This window comes from Vicugna pacos, chromosome 17 (genome assembly GCF_048564905.1).
Source record: "Vicugna pacos chromosome 17, VicPac4, whole genome shotgun sequence".
Taxonomy (NCBI): Eukaryota; Metazoa; Chordata; class Mammalia; order Artiodactyla; family Camelidae; genus Vicugna; species Vicugna pacos.
In genome coordinates this window covers 13,645,346-13,667,637 of record NC_133003.1, presented here as the reverse complement: position 1 = coordinate 13,667,637, position 22,292 = coordinate 13,645,346, and the positions used below count along the sequence as shown (strand labels likewise).

Genomic DNA, 22,292 nt, shown 5'->3' with positions numbered 1-22,292 from the left:
GGTCATATTTCCTGCCCAAATGTTCCTTCCCAGGAATATCAACTGCCCCAAGTGTTGAGGGACCCAGATAGCACGTTGATGGCTCTGCCCAACAACGGCAGGTTTCTGTGGATGCCAGAGAACAGCAGGAGAATGAGAATTTTCAGGTTTGAATGGGGGTCTGTCCCTCTTTATAAAACCCAGCAGTCTTGTGCTCTGTGGGCAAGCTGTTGCATTGCCTCGCTACCCTCTTCAAAAACCTGCAGTGGCTCAACTGACTTCAGAACACAGTTGAGACTTTCTGGGCCCTCCACAGCCCAGCCCAATCTCCTCTTTCTGCCCCATCTTCCACTGCCCTTGTATGTTCCTGCCTTTCCTTGGAGATGGCTCAGGAATCTCCAGTGGGCTCCAACGCCTACCACCCACGTGGGTGTGACAGAGCAGGCTGTCCCATGCACATCTGCACCGCTGTGCCTGTGCTGCTGCAGCCTGAAAAGAGACTCCTCTGCTTAAATGCCACCTCCCCAGTGAAGCCCATCTGGATTGTAACAGTGGGAATGAAGTCTACCTTCTCTATGCTTTGCACGTGTTTCCATTACATCAGAGCCACGTTTTATGCAAACATGAGTTATGTGACCTTGGAAATAGTGTGAACAAAAAAATAACCATGTCTTGCATGATTTCAGCGGTAACCTATGTTGAAATGCTCTCACCCGTGGCAGTGCTGCCCTGACAGTGGGAGCTGTGCTGCCCTGGAAGGTTCTGCAGGATTTGGGGGACTGCAGGGCGGTATTTTAACATTCACTGCTATTCTTATTTACATCTGTTTTGCATAGTCTCTCGCAATATGTAGCATACAATCAGTGTTTGTTCAGTAAGTCCAACTGAAGGCCAGAAAGTCATCGCTTCTGCAGAAGCTGGATAGGACAACACCTGGTAAAGAAGGTCCAACAACCACTGTGATGGGCTGTGCTCTCATTTTTAGGAGAAAGAATGTTCACTAAAATATCAAAGAAAACGTTTTAAAAGAAAAATAGAGAAAGCAGCATCAGAAGCAAAAATATGCTACGGTGCTTGTGGATTGAGGGGCTCTGAAAATGAATGCTTCCAGCTGCACGGTGGTTCCCAAGGGAAAATTAATCTTAATTCTGTGAGTTTTAAATGACGCTGAGACTGAGGAAGGCCTCCAAATGAAAAAATAAGATAAAATAAAGCCTTGTTGTGTGTGCACCCCACCAGTACTGTGGCTGTCCACTGTCAGGTTATATTTGTTGGGGCCTGACCTGAGCTTCCCAAATGCCCAGTGACTCCAGGCTTTGAGGATAAAGCCACTGATGAGAGACAAGAATGAACTGAGGATGATGTTGAAGGATTCAGGACTTGGGAAAAACCTTAGTCTAACTTTTGCATAACTGCTGTTTTTGAGAAAATTCAAAAATCACTCAGGCTGGGGTGAGGATGACAGGATGTTAAAATGCAAGTTTTGGCTGAGGCATAATAGATGCCAAAATCCAGAAGAAAGCACTAAACCAGGATTTAGTACGTCTGGTGGCAAAAATCCAAGATAGAACGTCAACGATGTAACAGAGTTGAGTAAAGAGGGTTCCCGGAGATGGATTTTGGAGAAAATGGTTTGTAGTGGGGGAGGGTGTCTGCTTTTTTAAGTCAAGCTTCAGGGAACCCTGATCAGAAGAGTCAGATGCAGGCCCAGGAAACCTAAGGGGAAGGGGCTGCTGGCTTTCCCCATCCTGACCCCACAAGGATCACTTGCATTTCCAGAGACTGTCAGGACAAAGACTGCTGAGTGTGATCTATACGCTGGAGCCAGTGTGGGGTCACTTTTGGTCCTGTTCCAGGGCACAGTCTCGGCGGCAGAAGCTGAAGGCATCTTTGTTTGCCTGAGGCTGACCTTGGAGGATGTGATGAGGGAGAAAGCACAGAAGAGAATCCCCAGCGCTGGGGTGGTTCTCAAAGGGAAAGAGCAGCTCTGGATACTCGCCCTGCCCTGTGAGTGCCCCAGTAGTACCTGTTAGGTAAGACCTTTCCTATTTCACTTCGACCTCTCACGATCTCTGCTGTGAACCTTGGCGGTGGGGTGGGGGAGCTCAGAAACAGGCTCTTAGGAAAAGGGGGAGGGCCGGCAGAAACACCACTGGAGGAAAGTCAGAACATCCCCAGAGGCAGGCTTCCCTCCTGCAGGCTTGCCCTGGCGGAAGGGAGGAAATCTTAACTGTGAATCAAGTTCTGATTATTTCATGAGACTTTAATTACAGATTTGTGAATTGCTTTGAGCCTTGAAGAAACCGGAGGACTTTGCATTAACTAAGAATGACTTGAGAACGTACAGACTGTCCCAGATCACCTCCAAGGACTAAAAGAACAAACCCCGCCAAGTGGGCTTAGAATAGCCAATATGCCGTGCTTGCTTGGTGAATTATTCCGCTCCCATCTCCCTCTGACGCTCTCTGTTCATTCATCCACTATCTGTCCCCCTGACACCAGCACGCTAGCCCCCAGAGTAGGGATTTTACCAACTTGGGTCCCTGCTGTATCTCCCCTCGTCTCATACACTGCCTGGTTGCAGCAGGTGCTCCTACACACGTTTGTAGAACGAGTGAGTGACACGTGCCTGCCCTGCGCTGGGTCTGCTGTCCTCCTCTGGGCTGGGCTGTGTCTGCCTCCGTCTCTGCACCAACCCCATGTTGACACGGTTTGAGATGGAAGACTCTCTCTCATCTCTGCTCCCTCTCGGCTCCTGCCTGGTGCTCTAACCTTGATGGACGTGCACAGGATTGAGCAGAGTGGTCCAGAGCAGGACCCCTTGCTCCACCTGGGGGTCAGACGCACGGCTAAGCTGGTGTGCCCGTTATCCTGCACGACTGGGCTCATCGGAAGGGTCAGGGATATGACCTTCTCTGTAACTTGGAACATGGGACTGGGAGCTTTTCTCAGTGTCCGGGGGGCACTGTCCTCCTCGGAGGAAGGCTCCAGTTGAGCTCCCTCACTTGTGAGATGACCATGTGGGTGGGGGACCTCAGTTTCACAATGCTTAGCCCGTTGCCTCACTCAGTGCCCCAACCCTGCGGGCCTCCAGGCTGGACCACGTGCTAACCCTGTCGCTGCCTGGTGCCCTTTCCCTGGTTGGCTTTCAGCCTCTGGTCTCATCGTCTGCTCACCCAGTGTCTGGCCTTCCATCTTCCCGGCTTTCATTAGCCATGTGGTTCCCGATTTTCTTTTCTCATCTTTTTCTGTGGATCTTGCCTGACCTTGGCCTTCAGGGTGTTTGGTTCAGATCTCCAGACCACCTCTGGGATGGTCTAAGGACTCCTGGCATGAAAGTCTAGCTGGGAGGTTAAGGCAACTAGAGATAAGACATGATAACTGAATGCCTGATCCTTGATCAGACTCTGGACCAGTGAAAAAGTGGCTATAACGTCATTTTGGGGACAAGTGGCACAAGAGGAACATGGATGAGATAATCATGCTGTATCACTGTTAAATTTCCTGAATTTGATAACTATACTGTGGTTATTTAAGAGAATGGCCTCATTCTTAGGCAATGCACTCTGGGGTACTTATGGTAAAGAGGCAGGATTTCTGCAATTTACTTTCAGCTAGTTAAAGAAAAAAAACATACACAGAAGGAGCGCAATAAAAAATGAGGAGGAGTGTACAGATTGGGTGAATCTGGGGGAAAGGGTGTATGGGGGCTCCCTGTGCCATTCTTTGCCACATTTCTCTTAAGTTTAAAAGCATTTCCAAATAAAAATTCAAATAAAAAGGTTGCCTTGGGTATCCAACCTACATCCCAATCAAAGCTTGTTATCTCCCTATCCAGCCACCTAAATACCACTCCTTCCATCCCAGCTATCAGCCAAGTGCTACCCAGATGAGACTTCAAGGCACGTGTGGATTCTGGCTTGTGGAGGTAGCTCACAGTCCCAAAGTCGCTCTCAAGCACCCTTGGCTATGTGGAGAGAGGCAGGAACACAGTCCTGAGAGAAGACATCGCCATCACACTGTCTCCCACCCTGACTACCTGTCCATTTCACTCTTCGGATAAGCCCTCTCCTGAGGATTATCTCCTCGGGGCCTCTACCAACAGGCTTGACCGGCCCTTGGGCTGCAGGTGCCCCCACCCCACATCAAGGGATGTGGTGGCCCATCCATGAAAAACCACTGACCCTGTCCAACAACCCACAGAGGATGTGTGTGAGCTAACCAACCACATGAGTGTGGGCTGGAATTCTTACCTCTCCTGGCCTGTCTCTACTCAACTGTAGAATCATTACCTTCATCTGGATGATCCCCAGGCCTTCCCAGCTCCGTCTGACTTGGTGTCTGCACGAGCAGCACTAGACAAGCACCACCCCCGAGAGACCTGAGTTTACCCAATGGTTTGGGGCTTCATCCCTGAGCTACTTCTTCCTCCCCGGCATCCCAGGCACCATCATCAAAGCATGACCAGGGCATGACCTTTCCTGGTCCCATACATCTTTCACCTTTCAAAAAGATTTAAGTTCCCCTTACCTCTGAGCAGTAACAATGAAGCTAAGAACTTCCTCTTCCCCAGACAGGTGGCTCGTATCAAAGATCACGCTGAATTCATACTAAGGGAAAAGAAAGTGACATTTGGCAACAGCAAGCATTCCAAACTCAAACGCTAAACTCTTCTGCCGTTTACGACCTCTGGATGCTCATCTGCACGACAAGCTTTATTTCTGATGCACATCTTTCTGATGGTCAGGCCAGACGTACAATAAAATCTGGCCCAGAGCATACTCTGGTGAGAGGCACACTGTCTTTTTCAGCAACTGAGGTTCTCATTAGGAAGCAATATGCTTGAACTCTGAAGCCAGGACTTCCTAAATTTCACCCACACACCATCTTCCCAATTTTTGCCACATCTGCTTATGACATCACCTGTGATATGTACTTTGTATTTTTATTGCCTCACAGTTTCGGTTTAGAAACTGTTTTAAAAGAGAAAACTTATATCACTATTACAGATGGGAATCTACCATTACAGATGGCCATAAAGAGGTAATCATAAAAATAAACATAATGAAAACAAAGCAGGGTTGAACTCTGTTGCCTGCTGAAGGCTCTGTGGCTAAGGTCTACTCTATTTGGATAAAAGAGATTAACAAGTGGTAGGGAGGTATTACAGATATGCTAGCACACCAGAGATTTTCTCCCACACGTGGTTAGGACTGAAAGAGTGTTGAAAAGGCAGTAACTTCCTCACTCTTAGAGGCAATGTTTAGTTCTGCATCCACGCACCACTTCAGATTATACCACATAAAATCATCTCAGGTACTCCCGGCAGTGAGCATCCTGTGATGTGGGGACACTGCCCTGAGCAAATGGTTTTCACCATATACACATCAGGCATACAAGCCAGGCTCTACCACAAACTGACTATGTGATCTCGGGCAAGACACACAGTCTCTTTGTGTTTTTCTTCTTTTATTTTATTTTATTTTTTTGTGTGTGTGTTTCTTCTTTTAAAATTGAAGTATAGTTGATCTACAATGTTGTGTTAGTTTCTGGTATACAGCATAGTGATTCAGCCATATATATATACATACACATAAGTATGTATATATATATAAAAATATATACACATATTCTTTTTCATATTCTTTTTCACTGTAGGTTATTACAAGAGTTTTTTCCTTGAATGTCAATAAAAAGAAGGTGGACAAAATGATTCCTAAATTCCATCAAGTGCTGAGAGTCTATGACTTATTTAATGCCTGAATATTCCAGTTCCTTTATGACTAATTCCAGACAATGGCTTAACTTTGCAACACTGGATTCAACTGAACCGAATACTGCACAAAAGTAATGAACATTGGACCATCAAATATAGTGGACATCGGGCATTCTTCCTAGACAGAAATTTCTGTTGCCATGAGATGTGTCATTTTATAGTGAGGGTGGGGCATGGAGACAGGACAGGAAACAGCTGGAGGACACAAAGGAAGGGAAAAGTCAAGAGTCTTGTCCCAGCAGAGTCAGAACTGGCAGGAGATCTGAATGAAACCCTCTAAAGATCAAAGTGAGGTGAGAAGCAGAAGATGTGGGCGAGAAGCCAAAATCCGAGCCAGAGTCCTGGGAGAACAGAAGGTCAGAGACTGGGCAGGCTGGTCGTGAGAGACAGAGACAGACAGCTAGCAAAGTAAGCAGATAGTGTGGTCATGAGGCTTAGCAGGTGGTCTGGAGCCTCACGGGACAGGGAGGGGCGAGCGGGGCTGCAGAGAGAGGGAGACCCCTGTCCCTGCCGGATCACTTCTTGGGCTTTCTCCAGGGACTCACCCCCGGACTGCCTACCTCCAGGTTTAGTCCTGCTACAGGTCTTAATTTCTGTATGTGGGAGGAAGGTGGTGGCGTTACCACGCTGGAAAAACAATCCAACACCCAACATTCATACTTTTGTCTGCTCTAGGACTTTTACTTATTTGTTTGTTTATTTACATTGAAGTATAGTCAGTTTACGATGCTGTGTCAATTTCTGATGTACAGCATAAAGTTTCAGTCTAAGATGTACATACATATATTCCTTTTCATATTCATTTTCATTATAGGTTACTGTAAGACACAGAATACAGTTCCCTGTGCTATACAGCAGAAACTTGTTGTTTATCTATTTTATATATAGTAGCTAGTACCTGTAAGTCTCGAAGTCCTAATTTATCCCTTCCCATCCCCTTTCCACCCCAGTAACCATAAGTTTGTTTTCCATGTCTGTGAGTCTGTCTTTGTTTTGTAAATAAGTTCATTTGTACATTTGGATCTTTTTTTTTTAAGATTCTATATATAAGTGATATTATATGGTGTTTTTTTCTTTCTGACTTATTTCACTTAGTATGACAATCTCCAGGTCTATTCATGTTACCGCAAATGGCATGATTTCATTCTTTTTTATGGTTGAGTGTATTCCGTATTCCATCGTGTATGTGTATATATATATATATACCACAACTTCTTTATCTAGTCATCTGTGGATGGACATTTAGGTTTTTCCCAAGTCTTGACTATTGTAAATAGTGCTGCCCTGAACACTGGAGTGCATGTGTCTTTTCGAATTAGAGCTTCTTCGGCAAATATGCCCAGGGGTGGGATTGCTGGATCATACGGTAACTCTATTTTTAGTTTTTTAAGGAATCTCCATACTGTTTTCCATAGTGGCTGCACCAAACTATCTATGATTGTTTTGACAGGTACTGAATTTTAACAAAATTTAATCCCCTAGAAATCAACCTTGCTTTGTTTTCATTGTGTTCATTTACTCATTTTCTCTTTATAGTAAGTGAGCCTGGATCCATCTGTGATAGTGATATATGTTTCCTTCTAGAATAATCTTTAAACTAAAACTAGCAAGACATATCTTAGGTCTGATTTGGAATGTAGGCTGGATTCTATAACACAATGGTTACTTTTAAAGTTCTTCCATTAAGTCTATTTTCTGTTGCTCAAAAGATTTCAAGTAAATTTATGTGTGTGTGCCCCACATATTTTACTACAGGCAATGATGCCCAAGGTTCAGGGTGTTCCTCCTGCATCCTCACCCTACCTGGAGTCTCATGTGATTTGGCCTGTGTTCTGCCAGCTTTTCTAAGGGCAGCCACCTTTTGGGGCTTCCCTTCTCCTGGAGTGAATGTGGACAGAATGAGGATCAGAGCCAGAAAAAGGCTGAGGAATCAAGGATGTAAGAGCCACCACTGTTTGGAGGTAGTACATTCAACGAGGCTGATGGGTTCAAGTGATCTGCTAAGAAACAAGCAATTCTTTCTTACTAGAATGTTCTCAAAACTGGTTGGCAGAACAGCTACTATGTACTGGGACCAAAAAGCCTTAGAGATGCAAATGATATGATTCTATGACATAGGCGGGATAAAAGGATTAGCCTTTCATTTTTTTTAGGGGTGAGGGCGAGGTGGACAAAGGAATATGAAATTTCCTCCAAATCACAGCAGGGAAACAGCTTCCATTTTAAAAGGTAGACTTAGTCTTTTAGAGTCTAGTTTTGCCTCAAAAAGTCACATCTTCTGCATCTCTGCATTTCCTTATGATGGTGGCTGTACTAGAACACTCCATGAATCTCCGAATATGCTAGAACATGTTATTGTTCGGACTTAGAACTTCTGGCTCCTTATGAATACCAAAGTGACTGCAATTTCTTGAACTTAAAAAAAAAGTGAAGTGCAACACAATTATTCATTTATGTCTGAAGAATTTTAAGTGGGCTCTTCAAAAAATTTTGAGTGTCCAGGGGAGTGACAGCCAGGGCTACAGATCACTAGCCCAAACCGCATCTCCTCCTATGTTGTCTCAGGGACTCAAAGTGGCACGGAATGTCCCAGAAAAAAAGAACAGTGAGAGGCCCACCAGATGGTGCCTGACAAAGCACAAAGGCCATGGTGAGCATGTCACACTGAGGTCTGTCAGGAGGATCAAGGAGAAAGGCCATGTGACCACAGCCCCTCTGGAGCAGCGCTGGAGACGGCAGTGGACAGTGGACCGGGGTGGCTGGGCCCAAGCAGGGCTTCGCCAGCTGCCCCACCGCTGAGGGAGGCAGGGGTGTGGAGGAAACCCCTGGAGAGGAAGCAGGCAGAGTCTGTGCTGGAGGGAAGGGCCAGCGGCCTGCTGCCAAGGAAGTGCCCCGTCCCTGCCCCTTACCTTGGACTTCGACCTCATGAAAGGAAACCCCACACTGCATTTGAGGAAGTCGGACTCCAGCAGTTCACAGGAAATGCCCATTTCCTCCTGAAAGACAAAAGGCCCAACAGGTGGGCTGGCTGCATCTAGACAGGTGTATGGCAAGTGTGTGTGTGTGGGGGGGTGCAAATGGAGACCTCAGCAGACAGGGTCCTGCTTTATGGAAAGTTCTCAGACAACGGCCACTGTGGGCCGTGTTGGGCTGAGGAGCCCCTGACAGGCTGTCCCCGGGCCTCCTCTGACCGCCCGCCCTGCCGGAGGGTCCCTGGGAAGACAGGTGCAGACGACAAAACCACTCTGCTTTCCTAACTAATGCTCTGGCTCTGAACCCCATGCTCTCCTGGTGACACGGCACGGGCCGGGCCGCACCGCGCGTGAACTGGACGCCTGCTTAGCTTTGGATTAAACGGCAACGAAGTCTCCTTTCTGGACCCTTTCTCCTAAGCCCACGGCCTAATCCTGCCTTTCAAAACCTTACTAGTTCCAGAAAGACAAACATACTGAGGAAAACAGGGCTTCTTTCCACAGCCTGAAGCGGCGCGGGAGGAGCTGCTCCCGGCTGGCCTTGGGGGCGAGGGGTGAGGGGTGAGGGGCCTCCAGCGCAGGCGCGGGGCTGGACTCCGCACGCAGGCGCGAGAAAAGAGGCGTGGGGCCGTGGGAGGGGGCTGCCGTCTCTCCACCTGGACACAGCGTTTACAACCCAGGTCCAAGGCAAGCGGGAGCCTCGTCCTAACCCACAAGGCCTCTGTGTCACTGAGGCCAAACCAGGAGTTCCAAGGGGAGACAGAATGGTTGCTGATTCTGGAAAAGGACAAGGCCCAGCACAGAACTAGCACTGCCGGGATGGCCCGAAGCCGGGGCACTGGAGTTCAGTGAGGCCATGGGACTTCTCCAAGGTCATTCTCCACTAACTCTAAAACCTATCTCCTTCCCTTTCTGGGGCCCTGATTTTCTAAGAGGGAATCGGCCCCAGCCAACAACACAACAGTAGCCAGGAGGGGCCAACTCGCGTGGATTCCAGTTCTGAAACGCCACCCGGACTACCTCCTCCAATTTCCAAAACCTGCCCCTCAGCTCAGACCAACCTTGCCAGTTAGAAAGGTGAAGTACACTTTTCAAAACTGTGTGTCCAATTAGGAAAAAAAATCTGAGCACTTATCACAAAATACTTTTTGAGTTATCAGTTATACACATATACGCCTATACTAGTATATTATAAACATTATCAAACACACAAAAGGTAAGAAACAGCAGAAAATAAATAACTTATCTGTAGGGTTAGAAGTCAAGATAATCATTAGGGAGGTAGTGAGAGGAAGAGAGATCTTGAGATGCCGGGGATGTTCTCAGGTGTGATTACTGTGAAAATTCATTGAGCTGGGCACTTAATGATTTGTTTATGGGGATAACCGATGTCAGTGATTGTAAATTTTCTAATGGTCCTCCATGACCTTAGTGAGTATCCCTCATGTGGACTTGGGACCTCCTGCATGAGAATCGGCTTGGGAGCAGATTCCTGGGCCACACCACAGTGGTCTGAGTAGCAGACTCTGATTGTGGGGCTTGCAATAAGCATTTTCAATACGTGGTAGATGACAAGGTAAGTGTCCTGCTGTGTGATGAGTGGGAGCCACTGCTCTGAGTTTTCCTTTCTTTGGTCCATTCTACAGGCTGCTTGAAGAACCTTCTTAAAATGCCTGTCTCCATTGTGAACAGAATAAGGCTCAGAATCTTAACACTGGCATCCGATTTGGCCCGTACCTGTTATAGGCCCGCTGTCCCCTGAGCACATACATTACTATTCTACAAATACCCTCCTCCTGGTATCATTTCCACACTTTTGTTAAGGCTGTTCCCAACTTCAGGAACACTTTTCCTCAGCCCCTCCTCCCAGGTTTTCTTCATCCACCTTGTCGGCCAAACATTCACGGGCGGTAAGTTCACATACGTAACACAGACAGGGCACAGGATTCAGAATAGACCCTGAATATCCATTGGGAGGCTGGGTCATCGCCTCCCATGATCAGCACTGAGGATGCAGGTCTGAAAGATAACAGTCCCTGTCCTTGAAGAGCTCACAGTTTAGACGGGGAAGGCCTCCCAGCACAGAAACAGACACTGACACGGCACTGTGACCGGCAGTTCTTGGAACCTTGAGGACACATATTGGGAAGTTCAGTACAGAAAACCAGAGAATAATTGCTCAAATGCCGTCTTAACTGTGGGGCCCAAAGATCAGACCTAATGATCCTCTGTAGGTGGTGTCTTGCCACCATCCTCTTCCTGATACTCCTTCCCCCATAAGTAATGTCCACAATTGGCCCAAGTTGAAGCTATTCTAAATCCTAGCTAATCGGTATGGGCATTAAAAGCAGCGATCCCAAGCCTAGGTGACCTTCTCTCCCTTAGACAGTCCTGATTCATGTCTGCTGTCCTGGTGTAATTATTCTCAAGAGCGTCCCAGCATATACACAAATTACATTATTCAGCCCAGTTCCAGACTCCTTTTGGAAAGTTGAAAACCCCACTGAAATCCCTCTCAAACCAGTAGAGAGGGTGTCAATTTAAGTCAAAAGTCTTTCTGTTCTTTAAGATTTATTATTGCCCTAAAGATTTCCTTCGGGTATTTATTTACATGGGTGTGAAGGACTGACTGTGGCTTTAAACACTGACTCTGGAACTTGAGGGGACCTCTGATGGCTTAGCTCTGATCTAAGACTGCTTTCAGTTATCCAAGAACTTCTGAACTACCTTATTTCTGTGAATTCCAAAATGCTAGAAAATAATATTTAAACCAGTATTTACTGCATTATTCCAAGTCTCTCCTCTACACTTCTCAGTCTACTAGAAATCACAGAATTTGGGCTGGAGCTTGGTGGGGACAAGCAAAAAAAGGGGGAAAAACAAAGAATTCTCCAGGAACAAGGGCACTGAGAATCCAGTTCACGCTCATGCGCTCCTGGGGGGTAGCACAGGGAGGGATGTCACGGTCACCCTTCTGCCACCTGTCAGCCCCAACATGGCCCTCCCATGGCTATGAAAGTCCCCTTGACCAAAAGGCTTTAATTCTATATTCCGCTCTCCTACTGCAGCTATGAGGGAAAGAGCCTCCCAGAACGGGGGCTTTGGCAAACACTGTGACTCCCGGGATGGACAGCATAGGTGCTACACCCAGAACCCCTTTCCCAGATGGGTTCAACAGTCCCTAGCTGAGTGGAAGCAGCTTTGCCTGGGAGGTTACAATGCCCCTTCTCGCAAGCATCCTGCAGCCTACGATTGACCTGGGTGCAAAGGGCTTTGATTGACATGGATGCAAAGGCCGCCCCCTTTGCCTCACAGTGAGACCAGCTGTGCTGTGCAACTCATATTCCAGAGCCCCTAGGGGAGGAGGCAGAGAGCACATCCTTGTTTGGCTCCTTCCTCTGCCCCATTCTGCCCCACTTCACGCCTCATCTCCCAAGAGCATTTCTGTAATAAATCACTTGCACAGGAATCCCCGTCTCAGGTTCTGCTCTGGGGAACCTGACCGCAGACAATGCTCTTTATAGAGAGGCTGCTGGCACTGAGAGCTTCTGGAAAGTACTGGGCATTTGTCCCCGGGTGGGGAGAGGCAACGGAGGGGGAACATGCATGTGGTAATAAATCTTGTTCAGCTCCACACTAACCAGGAGAAAACTTTCTAACTGCAGGTTTTAAAGTCATCGGCATAACTCCCTCCACTGGGGGAGCACTTTACCCTGAAGCAGCATCAGCACCCACTTCGTCTGGTTTCAGATCATGCCTAGGGAATAAGCTTAAAAAAACAGAGTCATTATGGAGCCAGGCACCACCTGCCCTCTGGAAGTCAGGCAGACATCCTGTAGGCATAGAAATTCCTAGGGAAACTTTAACAAATAAACTCTGGGGGCATATGTGGCTAAACTAAGCTGTCTGCTGGCTTTTGACATCATCAGGAATAGTGAGCTGGTGGGAGGAGGGTACTTACTACCTCTGCCAGGTACCCACCAGGAGGTACACGGAAGAGATTCCAGGGACCAGGCTTCCCCTTGGCTCTGATTCCTTTCATGCCCCAATCATTGCTCACACTGACTTCAGCTCAGAGAACTTAACTTCAGCACTGTTGCAAGACTTATGATGATCGGTTCTCAGCTGACAGGGAATGCGGACCAGGGAACAAACTGTCTACCCTCTGTCCCTGATTGCCAGTCAGTGTAGAATCTGATAACCCAATTCAAAGACAGTGCAGATCTACTAAAACCTGGCTGCAAAGATGCAGGCTTTCATGAAATCAATGAAAGCGATGATCGAAAACCGCTCAAACTGCTGACAGCCACTGATACATCTGGATCTGGCAGTTCAGTTAGATCAGTTAGCTGTTGAAAAGGTCAAAATTAGTCTTGGATGATAACACTTTAAGATGCTTCAGAAGGTGAGGATTTAAATACAAAAGATCAAGAGAAGTCCTTGGGGAAAATATGTCATTGTAAAAGTCAACCTTTCTGCAATTGTTCTAAAAAAAAAAAAAGCATGACATGAAGCACGTTACCTTATGACATAATAGGTATATTCACGTCCAAAAACTGCCCATTAGGCACTCAGTCACTTCTTTTGTTTCAGAAATTAATGCACTGCTATCTCTTTAAATGGAAGCGTAGGTGATTTACAATGTTGTGTTAGTTTCTGGTGTGCAGCACATAGATAAACAACAAGGTCCTACTGTGTAGCATAGGGAACTATATTCAACATCTTGTAATAACCTATAATGCTCTGCTATTTTCAAGATGCTACTAAAGCAAATAAGCTTTTTGCCTTGGGTCTCAGACATCCTTGACAATTATAATTACAATGTTCCAAGAGCTGTTAAGTGTAGAGTAACAGAAACTCATTTTCATAATCTGTAGTTTCATTTTTCAAGGAAAGTCCCAAACAAAACATGCAAAGGAAAAAATTTTACTACGAAATTTGGGACCCTATTTTAAACAGATTCACAAAAGTGGCCTTTTTCCCAGTTCCACTTTTCCTTGGCTAGCAGGGACAGCCAAGGCTGTAAAACACTGTCAAGGTTTCTCCCTGGAGATGGGGTGATCCAGTTTAAATTTTCTACTTTTTTTTTCCCACCAAGACACAGGATCAGGAAAACATCAATTAACATTTTTTTTTAGGACACATGATGAAAGTGTACTTGGTTAGTGCACATTTGCCGCTGGATTTTCAGCACCTGACACTTAGTAGCGCCTGAGTTTGCCCTTATTACTTGAAGGGGCCTTGGCTCCTCGGGGATTCAGATGAAGGGACTGCAAGCAGCAGCTTATGTGCAGGTCTGCCTGGCATGGGAGATGCTTGCCTTGGCAAAGTCTCTCTCTTTTCCAGACATACCTCGGCTGTCCCAGTCCCGGGAGCTTGGCCAGTGGAGCCAAGCTCCATCCCTGCTTGTAACGTGCGGTGTGGTTGGCAGGAAGGATCAGATAATGAAGTTAGCGAGCCTCCTTGGCCTTGGGGCTCCTTCCTCCCAATCACACAGCATCTGATTTCGCTCTAGAGCAGAGCTTTCTTTGACCACCAACACAGTGCTCTGTGGGAGCAGCAAATCTGCGAAGTCTGGTCAGGGCTTACGCTGGGCGCCAGGGCGAGTGTGAAGTTTAACTTCCTGCTGGCTACTTTCTCATGTGTCTGTCACACTGAGGATGACCCTGAGTGTCCAATGTCCAGCTGCAGTTTGGCAGTTTGGCATTCATCTAAGACCCCGTTCCTTTCTTTCAGGCACATGAGCTGTGACCCTGTAGCTGGTAAGCTCTGCGTTAACTCAGTTAATAGAGAATTCAATGAATTTTGGAAGCATTTTATCCCAATTCTCTGATTCACTGAGGAGTCAAAGGTGAGCAGGGATTCCCAATCACCTGGCCCCATGACTTAATAGAAAGTTGATTCCCAGGAAATACTCTATTGGCCCCCTTCAAGGATGACTCAGCCTGAACCTCAGCAGAAAAACCAGTCCTATTCCCAGAGGGGAATCCTTTGGGACAGGGCCCATGCAATTTCTCCCTATGAAGAAAAGCACATGGGCTTGTGGCCTAGACGTGCACACGCTTTGGCACCCCTGTCCCAGTTCTGATGACTGGCTCAGATATATAAGAGCCATGTGTCGTCAGGAAAATGAACTGGCGTTTCTCCAAGCTTCCACTTCTCTCCTGTAAGATGAAGCCATAACATCTGCCTTCCAGGACGGGCACTGGGCTGCTAATGCTGAGAGCTGTAGAAATGGAGCAGACAGGCAGCCTGTCCTCAGTACTGGCTCATTCTGTGCCAGGCAGCTCCTCTTTTTACGAGGAGGAAGCTGGAATACAAACACTAGAGCACTTGCCCAGGGTTTCCTAGCTGGCGATATGAGAACGAATGAGACGGGGCCCAGGGTGGGCAACGCCAAACAAGGAACAGACAGGGTCCTCCCCTCACCCTCTCCCAAAGAACCCACGGGAACTGAGCCTGAGCAGATGGGGAGCGTCAACCCATTGAGCCTCTAAGGAGCCTGGAGCACACGGGATGCCAGGACAGATGCCAGTTGCGGCAGATGGCCTGGTGAGGCTGGGGCAGCAGTTGTAGACCTCCTGCCTGATGGAGGCTGGCAACTAACAGTCTAGGGGAACAGAGGTGATGACCGGCACACGTGGTGGTTTTGGAAGAGCGGGGCAGAGCCAGCACTATAAAACAAGTTCCTTTGTAACATTCTGTGTAAACCTCCATTCGGAAGCAAAGGGCCCAACTCTTCTGGGTTTGTCTTTCCAAGCCTAAAAAAGTGAAGCCAGCAGGAGCTATAGTCAAAACAAATGTTTGAGACAGATGAACCACATAACTGTTAAAGCAAAATTCCCCTTGGAAGCTAAGGAGAGTTAGGTTTGGAGCGTGCACTTTAAACAACCCCGTCCCTGTCACAGGCAGGGGGAGATCAGCTGTCCCAGGAAGAGCAATTATCTGATCAAAGTGGAGACAGGGAAGTCTCCTCCCAAATGGTCCTCTTGGCCCTTAGAAAAAAAGTGCTTTGAAAGCTTTCAAATGAATAAAAATAATATTGCATTAAAAAGACAGTAAGAATCAGCAATGACTTGAACAAGCTGTCTTATTCCTGTAACATGTCCCTCCTTAGTCCCCCCATCAGCCCTGCTCAGATCTCATCTTTATATTTTCCCAAGATGAAGACAAATCAAAACACTTCCCCAAATGCTGGTCATTGCCTCCTTCGGGATGATAGGTATACAAACTTAAGAATCTAAACAAACAAACAAATAAAAATAAATCCACCAGGTCTAACTGAAAAGCCCAAAGTGAACAGACTAGTAAACCGTGTCTTCTTGGGCTTAAAAAGTAATTAAAGTGTTTGATTTTTATCCAGAAGGTTTTCCCTCCTGGTACAGAGAGGCAGATGATTTATTCTTAGATTTTTAAAAAATGGTTTCTATTCTTAGATTTTAATATATATATATATTCCCCAGTGCCTGCAAATTCTTGATCAACAAACTAAGAGTTCAAAGTTAAATTCCATCTCATGAATCAAATTATTTTGATTTTCTAGCTCTCTTCCTCTGCCCCACAGGCTGGCTGAAAACTCTACAAGGTGGGGACCTCTTCTGAAATGACTGGAAAGAATTTAACATCATGGCATAAAAACAGTTTATGAGTGGTGTTTGGATGAAAAGGTTTTGTAGGAGTCAGGTGTTGGAGGGGTGCTTATTAAAACCCTGGCTGGGAATCTTGATATTAGAAATGCACTTGGAGTGAAGAGTTCCATCCCACCTATCGGCCCACTTACACTCCTGCGAGCTTCAAGCTCATTTGTGAAGGACCTTGCTGCCAAGGGCCTAGCTACTCAAAGTGTGGTCCTTGGACCGGCAGCATCAGCATCTTGTGGGAACCTGTTAGAACTACAGCTTCTCAGGTCCCCACCCAGACCTGCTGAGTTAGAAGTCCTGTTTTAACAAGATCTCCAGGTAACCTCTGTGAACATGACCATTCGAGAAGTCCCGCTCTATGTCACTGACCCACCACTCAGGAAACATGATGTCAACCCCTGGAAATCACCTTCCTGTGCTCTCTGCCCCACAGAAAAAGCTGGACACAGCTCATGCTCTTTGCAGACTACTGTCTGAGGACATACTTTTCTGGAGCTGGAGACCCACCTATTGACATGCTCCTTGTCTGGTTTCCCCAACCTGGACCAATGTAAAACAGCTTCTTTGTGGCTGCCCTGCTCTCACGGTCCCCCACCCTGGTCTATAAGCTGCCCCAGATGAATCCTAACACACTCTTTTGCTCACTTTTGCTCAAAAGCCTTCAAAGGTTATTAATAGCCACCCCTGCCACTGATTCCTAACTGGAGTGTGCACCGGAACCACCTGAGAGCCAGAGAGACCATGCACAGCTGTGCAGGCTGTTCACTGCACAAGAGACCTGGGTGAGGGGGAGATGGGGGCTGAAACCCAGCCCGTGCAGCTCTCACCAAACCCTGCACCCTGGCAAGAGGCTGTGGACCACCAGAGGGGGCACTTCTCTGCAATTTGTATACTGGTGCTGGAAAGGCTGTGATGACTTTGTGAGGAGCTTGGTAAATCAGGCCCCGGTGGAAGCCCCACCGTGGACCCAGTGAATCAAAGCTAACAGCCAGCATTTGCTGAAAGCTCCCTGGGGGCTTCCAATATGAACCCAAGCTAAGAACCCTCAAAAGCGGGGTTACATTAAAATGCTTGTTAAAGATGCAGATTGCAGGCCCCGCCCTCCAGAGTGGGATTCTTTAGAGCAGAAGCAGGGTCAAGAAATCTGGATTTTGAACCATCTGAGGCAAACGTTCCGTGCCACCCCCCCCCACCTGAAGTGTAGTTGATTTACAATGTTGGTGCCACCCTTTGAAACACTGGCCCTGAGGGCAGCACAGTCCCTGCTCTTTTGGAGGTTAAGAGATTGAGACCCACCCTGCCCTTTCCACTTTGGTAGGAGAGATAAATTAGGGGGTGGGGATTAACAGACACACATCACTATATATAAAATAGATAAACAAGAAGGCCCTACTGTATAGCACAGGGAACTATATTGAATATTTTGTAATAACATATAATGGAAAAGAATCTGAAAAGAAAAAAATATATATGTGCATATATGCATGACTGAATCACTCTGCTGTACACCTGAAACACTGTAAATCAACTACACTTCAGTAAGAAATTAAAAAAAAAAAGATTGAAACCCAGGCAGAAGGAAAAAAAGTGCTTTCCCTGGGGTTCTAAGCCTGGTGAGGACAAAATATGTTATTCTGGCCCTCCCTGCCTGAGTCCTCAGACTGGCCCCTGCCAACCATGCCCCCAGGGCAGTGACTCAGAGAGATGAACTCTGCAGACACCATGGCCAGCTCCAACAAGGGTGCCGGTCCCCTGCTGGTCCGGAGAAGCCCATCCATTCATTCAGCAAGTGTTTCTTATTTTGTCCCAAATGGGAAACAGTTTCCCTAGAATGATTCTTATGTATGAGACTCGTATGTTTCCTGTTGCGTCTCACATTCCTTTGTTCACTCTCTTGCTCAATAATTATTTATTAAGCAGCCCCAATGTCCTTCATTGGGTCACATGCCTTTGTAATACAGTCCTCCGTGTCTCCAGGGGATGCTTCCAGCCTGGGAGGAGGGAGACAGACCAACCTGTGTGAGGAAGGACTCGTGGATGCTGCTGTGATGAGTGCTTGGGCCAAGTGTGCTCCCAGGGCTGACATCGGTCTCCCTGGACGAGAGAATCTTAACTTCCCCCAACCTCACGGCCATTAGTCCTATTTCATTATTACTTACTATCATTATATACTTTCATTATGATTACTGTTGATTTACCCTTCCTTTTAATTAATTAAAAAAAATCTACAAGTTCTTTAAATTATGGAATCCAACATCAGACGGTGATCCACCAGAGATCCCCATCAGTGCTGACTTCAGTGGGGAAATTTAGTTCACCATTTAAACACATAGGTCAAAAGCTGTGACAAGTGACAATAACCAAAAATCCCATTCATAAAAATGGCAAGATTGTGCTGAGGATCTTCTTGTTCAGAACTGCACCTAGCAGATTAAAAGCCTGAGAACTGGTCCCTGCAGTGACTATAGCACCACAGCTGTGTCCCTGTCCTAAGCAAGCTTTTCTGTTACATGTCAGACACAGAGTAACTGCCTTGGTGGCTGAGCTAACGAAGAAACGTATCAGCTGAGGGTTCAAGCTTCAGGGAATGGCCACGAGGAAAGGACAGAGAAGGGAGCTCGGGCTGTATCTTAGGTATTCAAGGAAAAGCCTCTGCCAAGAACCTCCACGGTCAATACACAACGAGAACAATGGCCAGCTCTGAATTAAGAAGGACCCCCTAACATAACTAAATGCTCAAGTTACATGCTTTTCTGTATTTTCAAGAACAACGGAGCCAGGCTTTGCTTTCTAGGATGCTACTTGGTTTTCTCTATACTTAGTTTCAACATTTTAATTAATCAGCTAGTTATGACTTCCAAGCACAAGGAGGAGGAGATGCTCTTGGTTATTTTAATGGCGAGGTTTCAAATGCAGACTAGAGTGGCTGATGAAAAAGTTCTATTTCCTTGTTCTTTAAGAAAAGGATGAGCTGCAGGTTCCTAAGACTGCCTAAGCCCCAGGAGGTCTGTTCTGAACTGGCGGGAATAAACTAAATTTAGGATTGCGTCAGAAGCAAGCTCGGTTGTGGGGAGCGGTGAACGGACTGGTGTATTATTGCTTGCTTCCCAGGCTCTGAGCAGGCGAAAGGAAGGGACTGATCAGCATTTCTGTGTCTCTCTCCCACAGGACAGTTTCACCGATTCTTTATTCTCCTCTTGAACATGTTTCAGTCGTCTTGCTTTCTAAAACACTGGTTTTTAGTTCTGCTTCAGATGGTGAGACAGATACACACCATCTCGCTCACAGCAGGGCTGCGCTCCGTCTGTGTCCCCAAGGGCCTCTTCACCCCGCACAGCCACATGCACCGACTTCCCGGCCACGAGCACTTGGGTGTGTCCTTTGTTGGGGGACAGCCCTTGGGCTGCTGGAACTCGCTTTGCCAGTGAACGTGGAGAGACGGGAGGGCCTGGGAATTCATACTTCTTTGGGGGGACCCTTAACCAAGCTCCCCTGCCCCTGACTGCAACACTATGTAACCTGTACTTTGGATTGTGCCCAAGTTATCCACTGTCTTCCTCACACCCCTCCTTCCCCAGAGGACTTTGCTATCATACCTTTGCTGGGCCTCCTTCCCCATTGCCCTCATAGTTTCTTCCAGAAACACATCCTAGTAAATTACTTTGAAATGATGTCTCGTCTTAGGATTTCATTCTAGGGAACCCAGACTGAGACAGTGGGAAAGAGAGCATCACAGAAACACCCACCTCCCTCCTCCCCCTGCCTCAGGGAGGGGAACGCCAACCTCGTGTCAGTAGAGCATTTCAGGCTTTAAACGAGTGGCCTCCCGGCTCTTGGAAACTCTCTCTCTCTCTCTAATGCAGGAAGCAGGGCAGAGCTGCTTCAATGGGCCTGCCAGTTCTAAGCAAACCAGGATCTTTTCAAACAAAGCACTCCAGCCGCCAAACGTTAAGGATGCCAGTGAAGACGGCTATGCAGACTTACATGACTCACGGATCGATTTTAATTCACTTAAGTGCCTCTTAAACATGGACTCATTTAATTACTGTTCCTCAGCATCTTCTCTAGGTCCACTTCGGGAAGGATGCCTCCTGCATTATCCACGCCAGGCAACAGGCAGGGGCTCTGAACAGCAAAGTGAGGCTGCTTTCCAGGGGAGGGAACTGGGGCCCTGGAAACTTCTCAGCTTGTGATCACACGATTGTTTTCCAACTGACTAAGGTTCAAATCTTAGTTCTATCACTTACCAAGTGGTGCCTTAAGTTACCTCCCCATAAAAATACAGATGGTAATTTCTACCCCACAATCTTGCTGTAAGGATTAAACACTCATTACCTTGTTGGCTGCCACCACATGCTGATGCTATCAGGTCTACAGTGGGACCTTTCAAGTGTTTTCTTTGCTCCACCACCTACAGTTGCTGGCCAGTCCTCAGGCCCCAAGCTACCCTCCAAGAATAAGATCCTCACTCTGGCTGGGCTGCCTGAAGGCTAAGAAGACAGAGCTAATGTGTATGGAACTTGGACCAGGTGGTAGATGCTGCTTTCAGTCCTGTGCTAGGATGCACTGATTTATGCCCCCCACTGCCCCACAAGGTATGTATGACATCATTCATTTTACATATCAGGATTCAGAGGCTCAGGGGGAGGGTGAAGGAACTTGTCCAAGGTCACACAACAGCCACACAGTAGAGCTAGAACGCGAGTCTGGCGGTCTAACCGGAACCCCTCCCTCCTGCTTCTCAGACAGCAGTCTGCAAAGGGGCCTTTGGGGTGCTGGCAGGTCTTCTTTCCTCTGCTCTGTCATGACCCGACTAGCACAGTGATTCTCAGACTTTGTCATGCACAGAGCCACCTGGAGGTATGCAGAAACAATCTGCTGGGACTCGTCCCCAGGGCTTCTGACTCCAGAGGTCCGGGGAGGGGCCCGGAATGGGCTTTTCTAATCGAGCCCCAGACGATGAGGATGCTGGTGTCGGGAGACCACACGTGGAGGGCACGGATGGAGATTCTCAGAAACACTGGTCCTGGGCCGAGTCTTCAATGGAGAACAGTCCACGAGAGAGTGGGGCTTGGTCTGTGGGGCCAGTGGGCCCCTAGGGGCCCCTCTGGGGATGCTGGGTAGCCTCCATGGCCCCTGCCACCGATGTCTGGGAACCTTCACAGCCACCTGCTGTCACTGTGACACCCAGATGTCACCTTTCCCCAGGTTGGCTCCAACTCCCATTCTACAGAATGGGGTTAGAAAATGAACTTAATGGCGATGCTCTGGAGAGGGACCAAAGTGGGAGGAGGGGATGGACAAACACCTACAGAGTGACTTCCTCATGACTGGCCCCTGAGGTACCACCTTACCGAAGTCGGACACTGTGAGAGGCAGGGCTCATAACCCCCACTTTATAGATGAGGAGAATGAGGCTCTGAGAAACCGGGCAACTTGTCCAAATGTGTGCAGCTGTTAAGTGGCGGAAGTGGGATTCAAACCTAGGTCAGTCTGGCCCCATGGCCCCTGCATTCCCTCTGCCCCAGGCTGCATCCCCATGACCACCTGCCTCAGCCATAACGGGCACTGAGCAGGCTACAGGGGGAGGCCCACAATCCCGGCAGAGTTTCTGCTGGGAGGCCAGTGTCTCACAGGCCGCATTGTGAGCCGGGAAACAGACCCAGGTCTGTGTGGGGTTTCCCAGCCAGAAAGAAAAAGGTCAAATGTTGTCTCATCGGCTCGAGGATCCAAGGCTTGTCCTTAGCCCAGACAGAAGCAGCAGTGTGACCGCAAGTGGAGCGGACCCAGGCCTTCAGAAATGGCCAGGAGACCCCTTGCTGGCAGCCAACGTGCCCATCTGTCAGTCCCAACCAGCAGTTCCCTCATGAGGGACACTCAACAGGCTTTTTGTAAAGAGCAAAGAGAGTTTTCTTTGGCACGAGG

General features: G+C 47.6%; 1 protein-coding gene across 1 annotated transcript in view; it reads right to left on the bottom strand.

Moving 5' to 3' along the window:
* The window catches only part of ITGA9 (integrin subunit alpha 9), a 310,689-nt gene that overhangs the window by 70,673 nt on the left and 217,724 nt on the right, over positions 1 to 22,292 (bottom strand). The window contains exons 19-20 of the mRNA XM_072940989.1: positions 8,665 to 8,751; positions 4,510 to 4,589 (exon numbers count right to left, since the gene is read on the bottom strand). Coding sequence (XP_072797090.1) covers positions 4,510 to 4,589; positions 8,665 to 8,751 — 167 coding nt within the window. The remainder of the gene's footprint in view (positions 1 to 4,509; positions 4,590 to 8,664; positions 8,752 to 22,292) is intronic.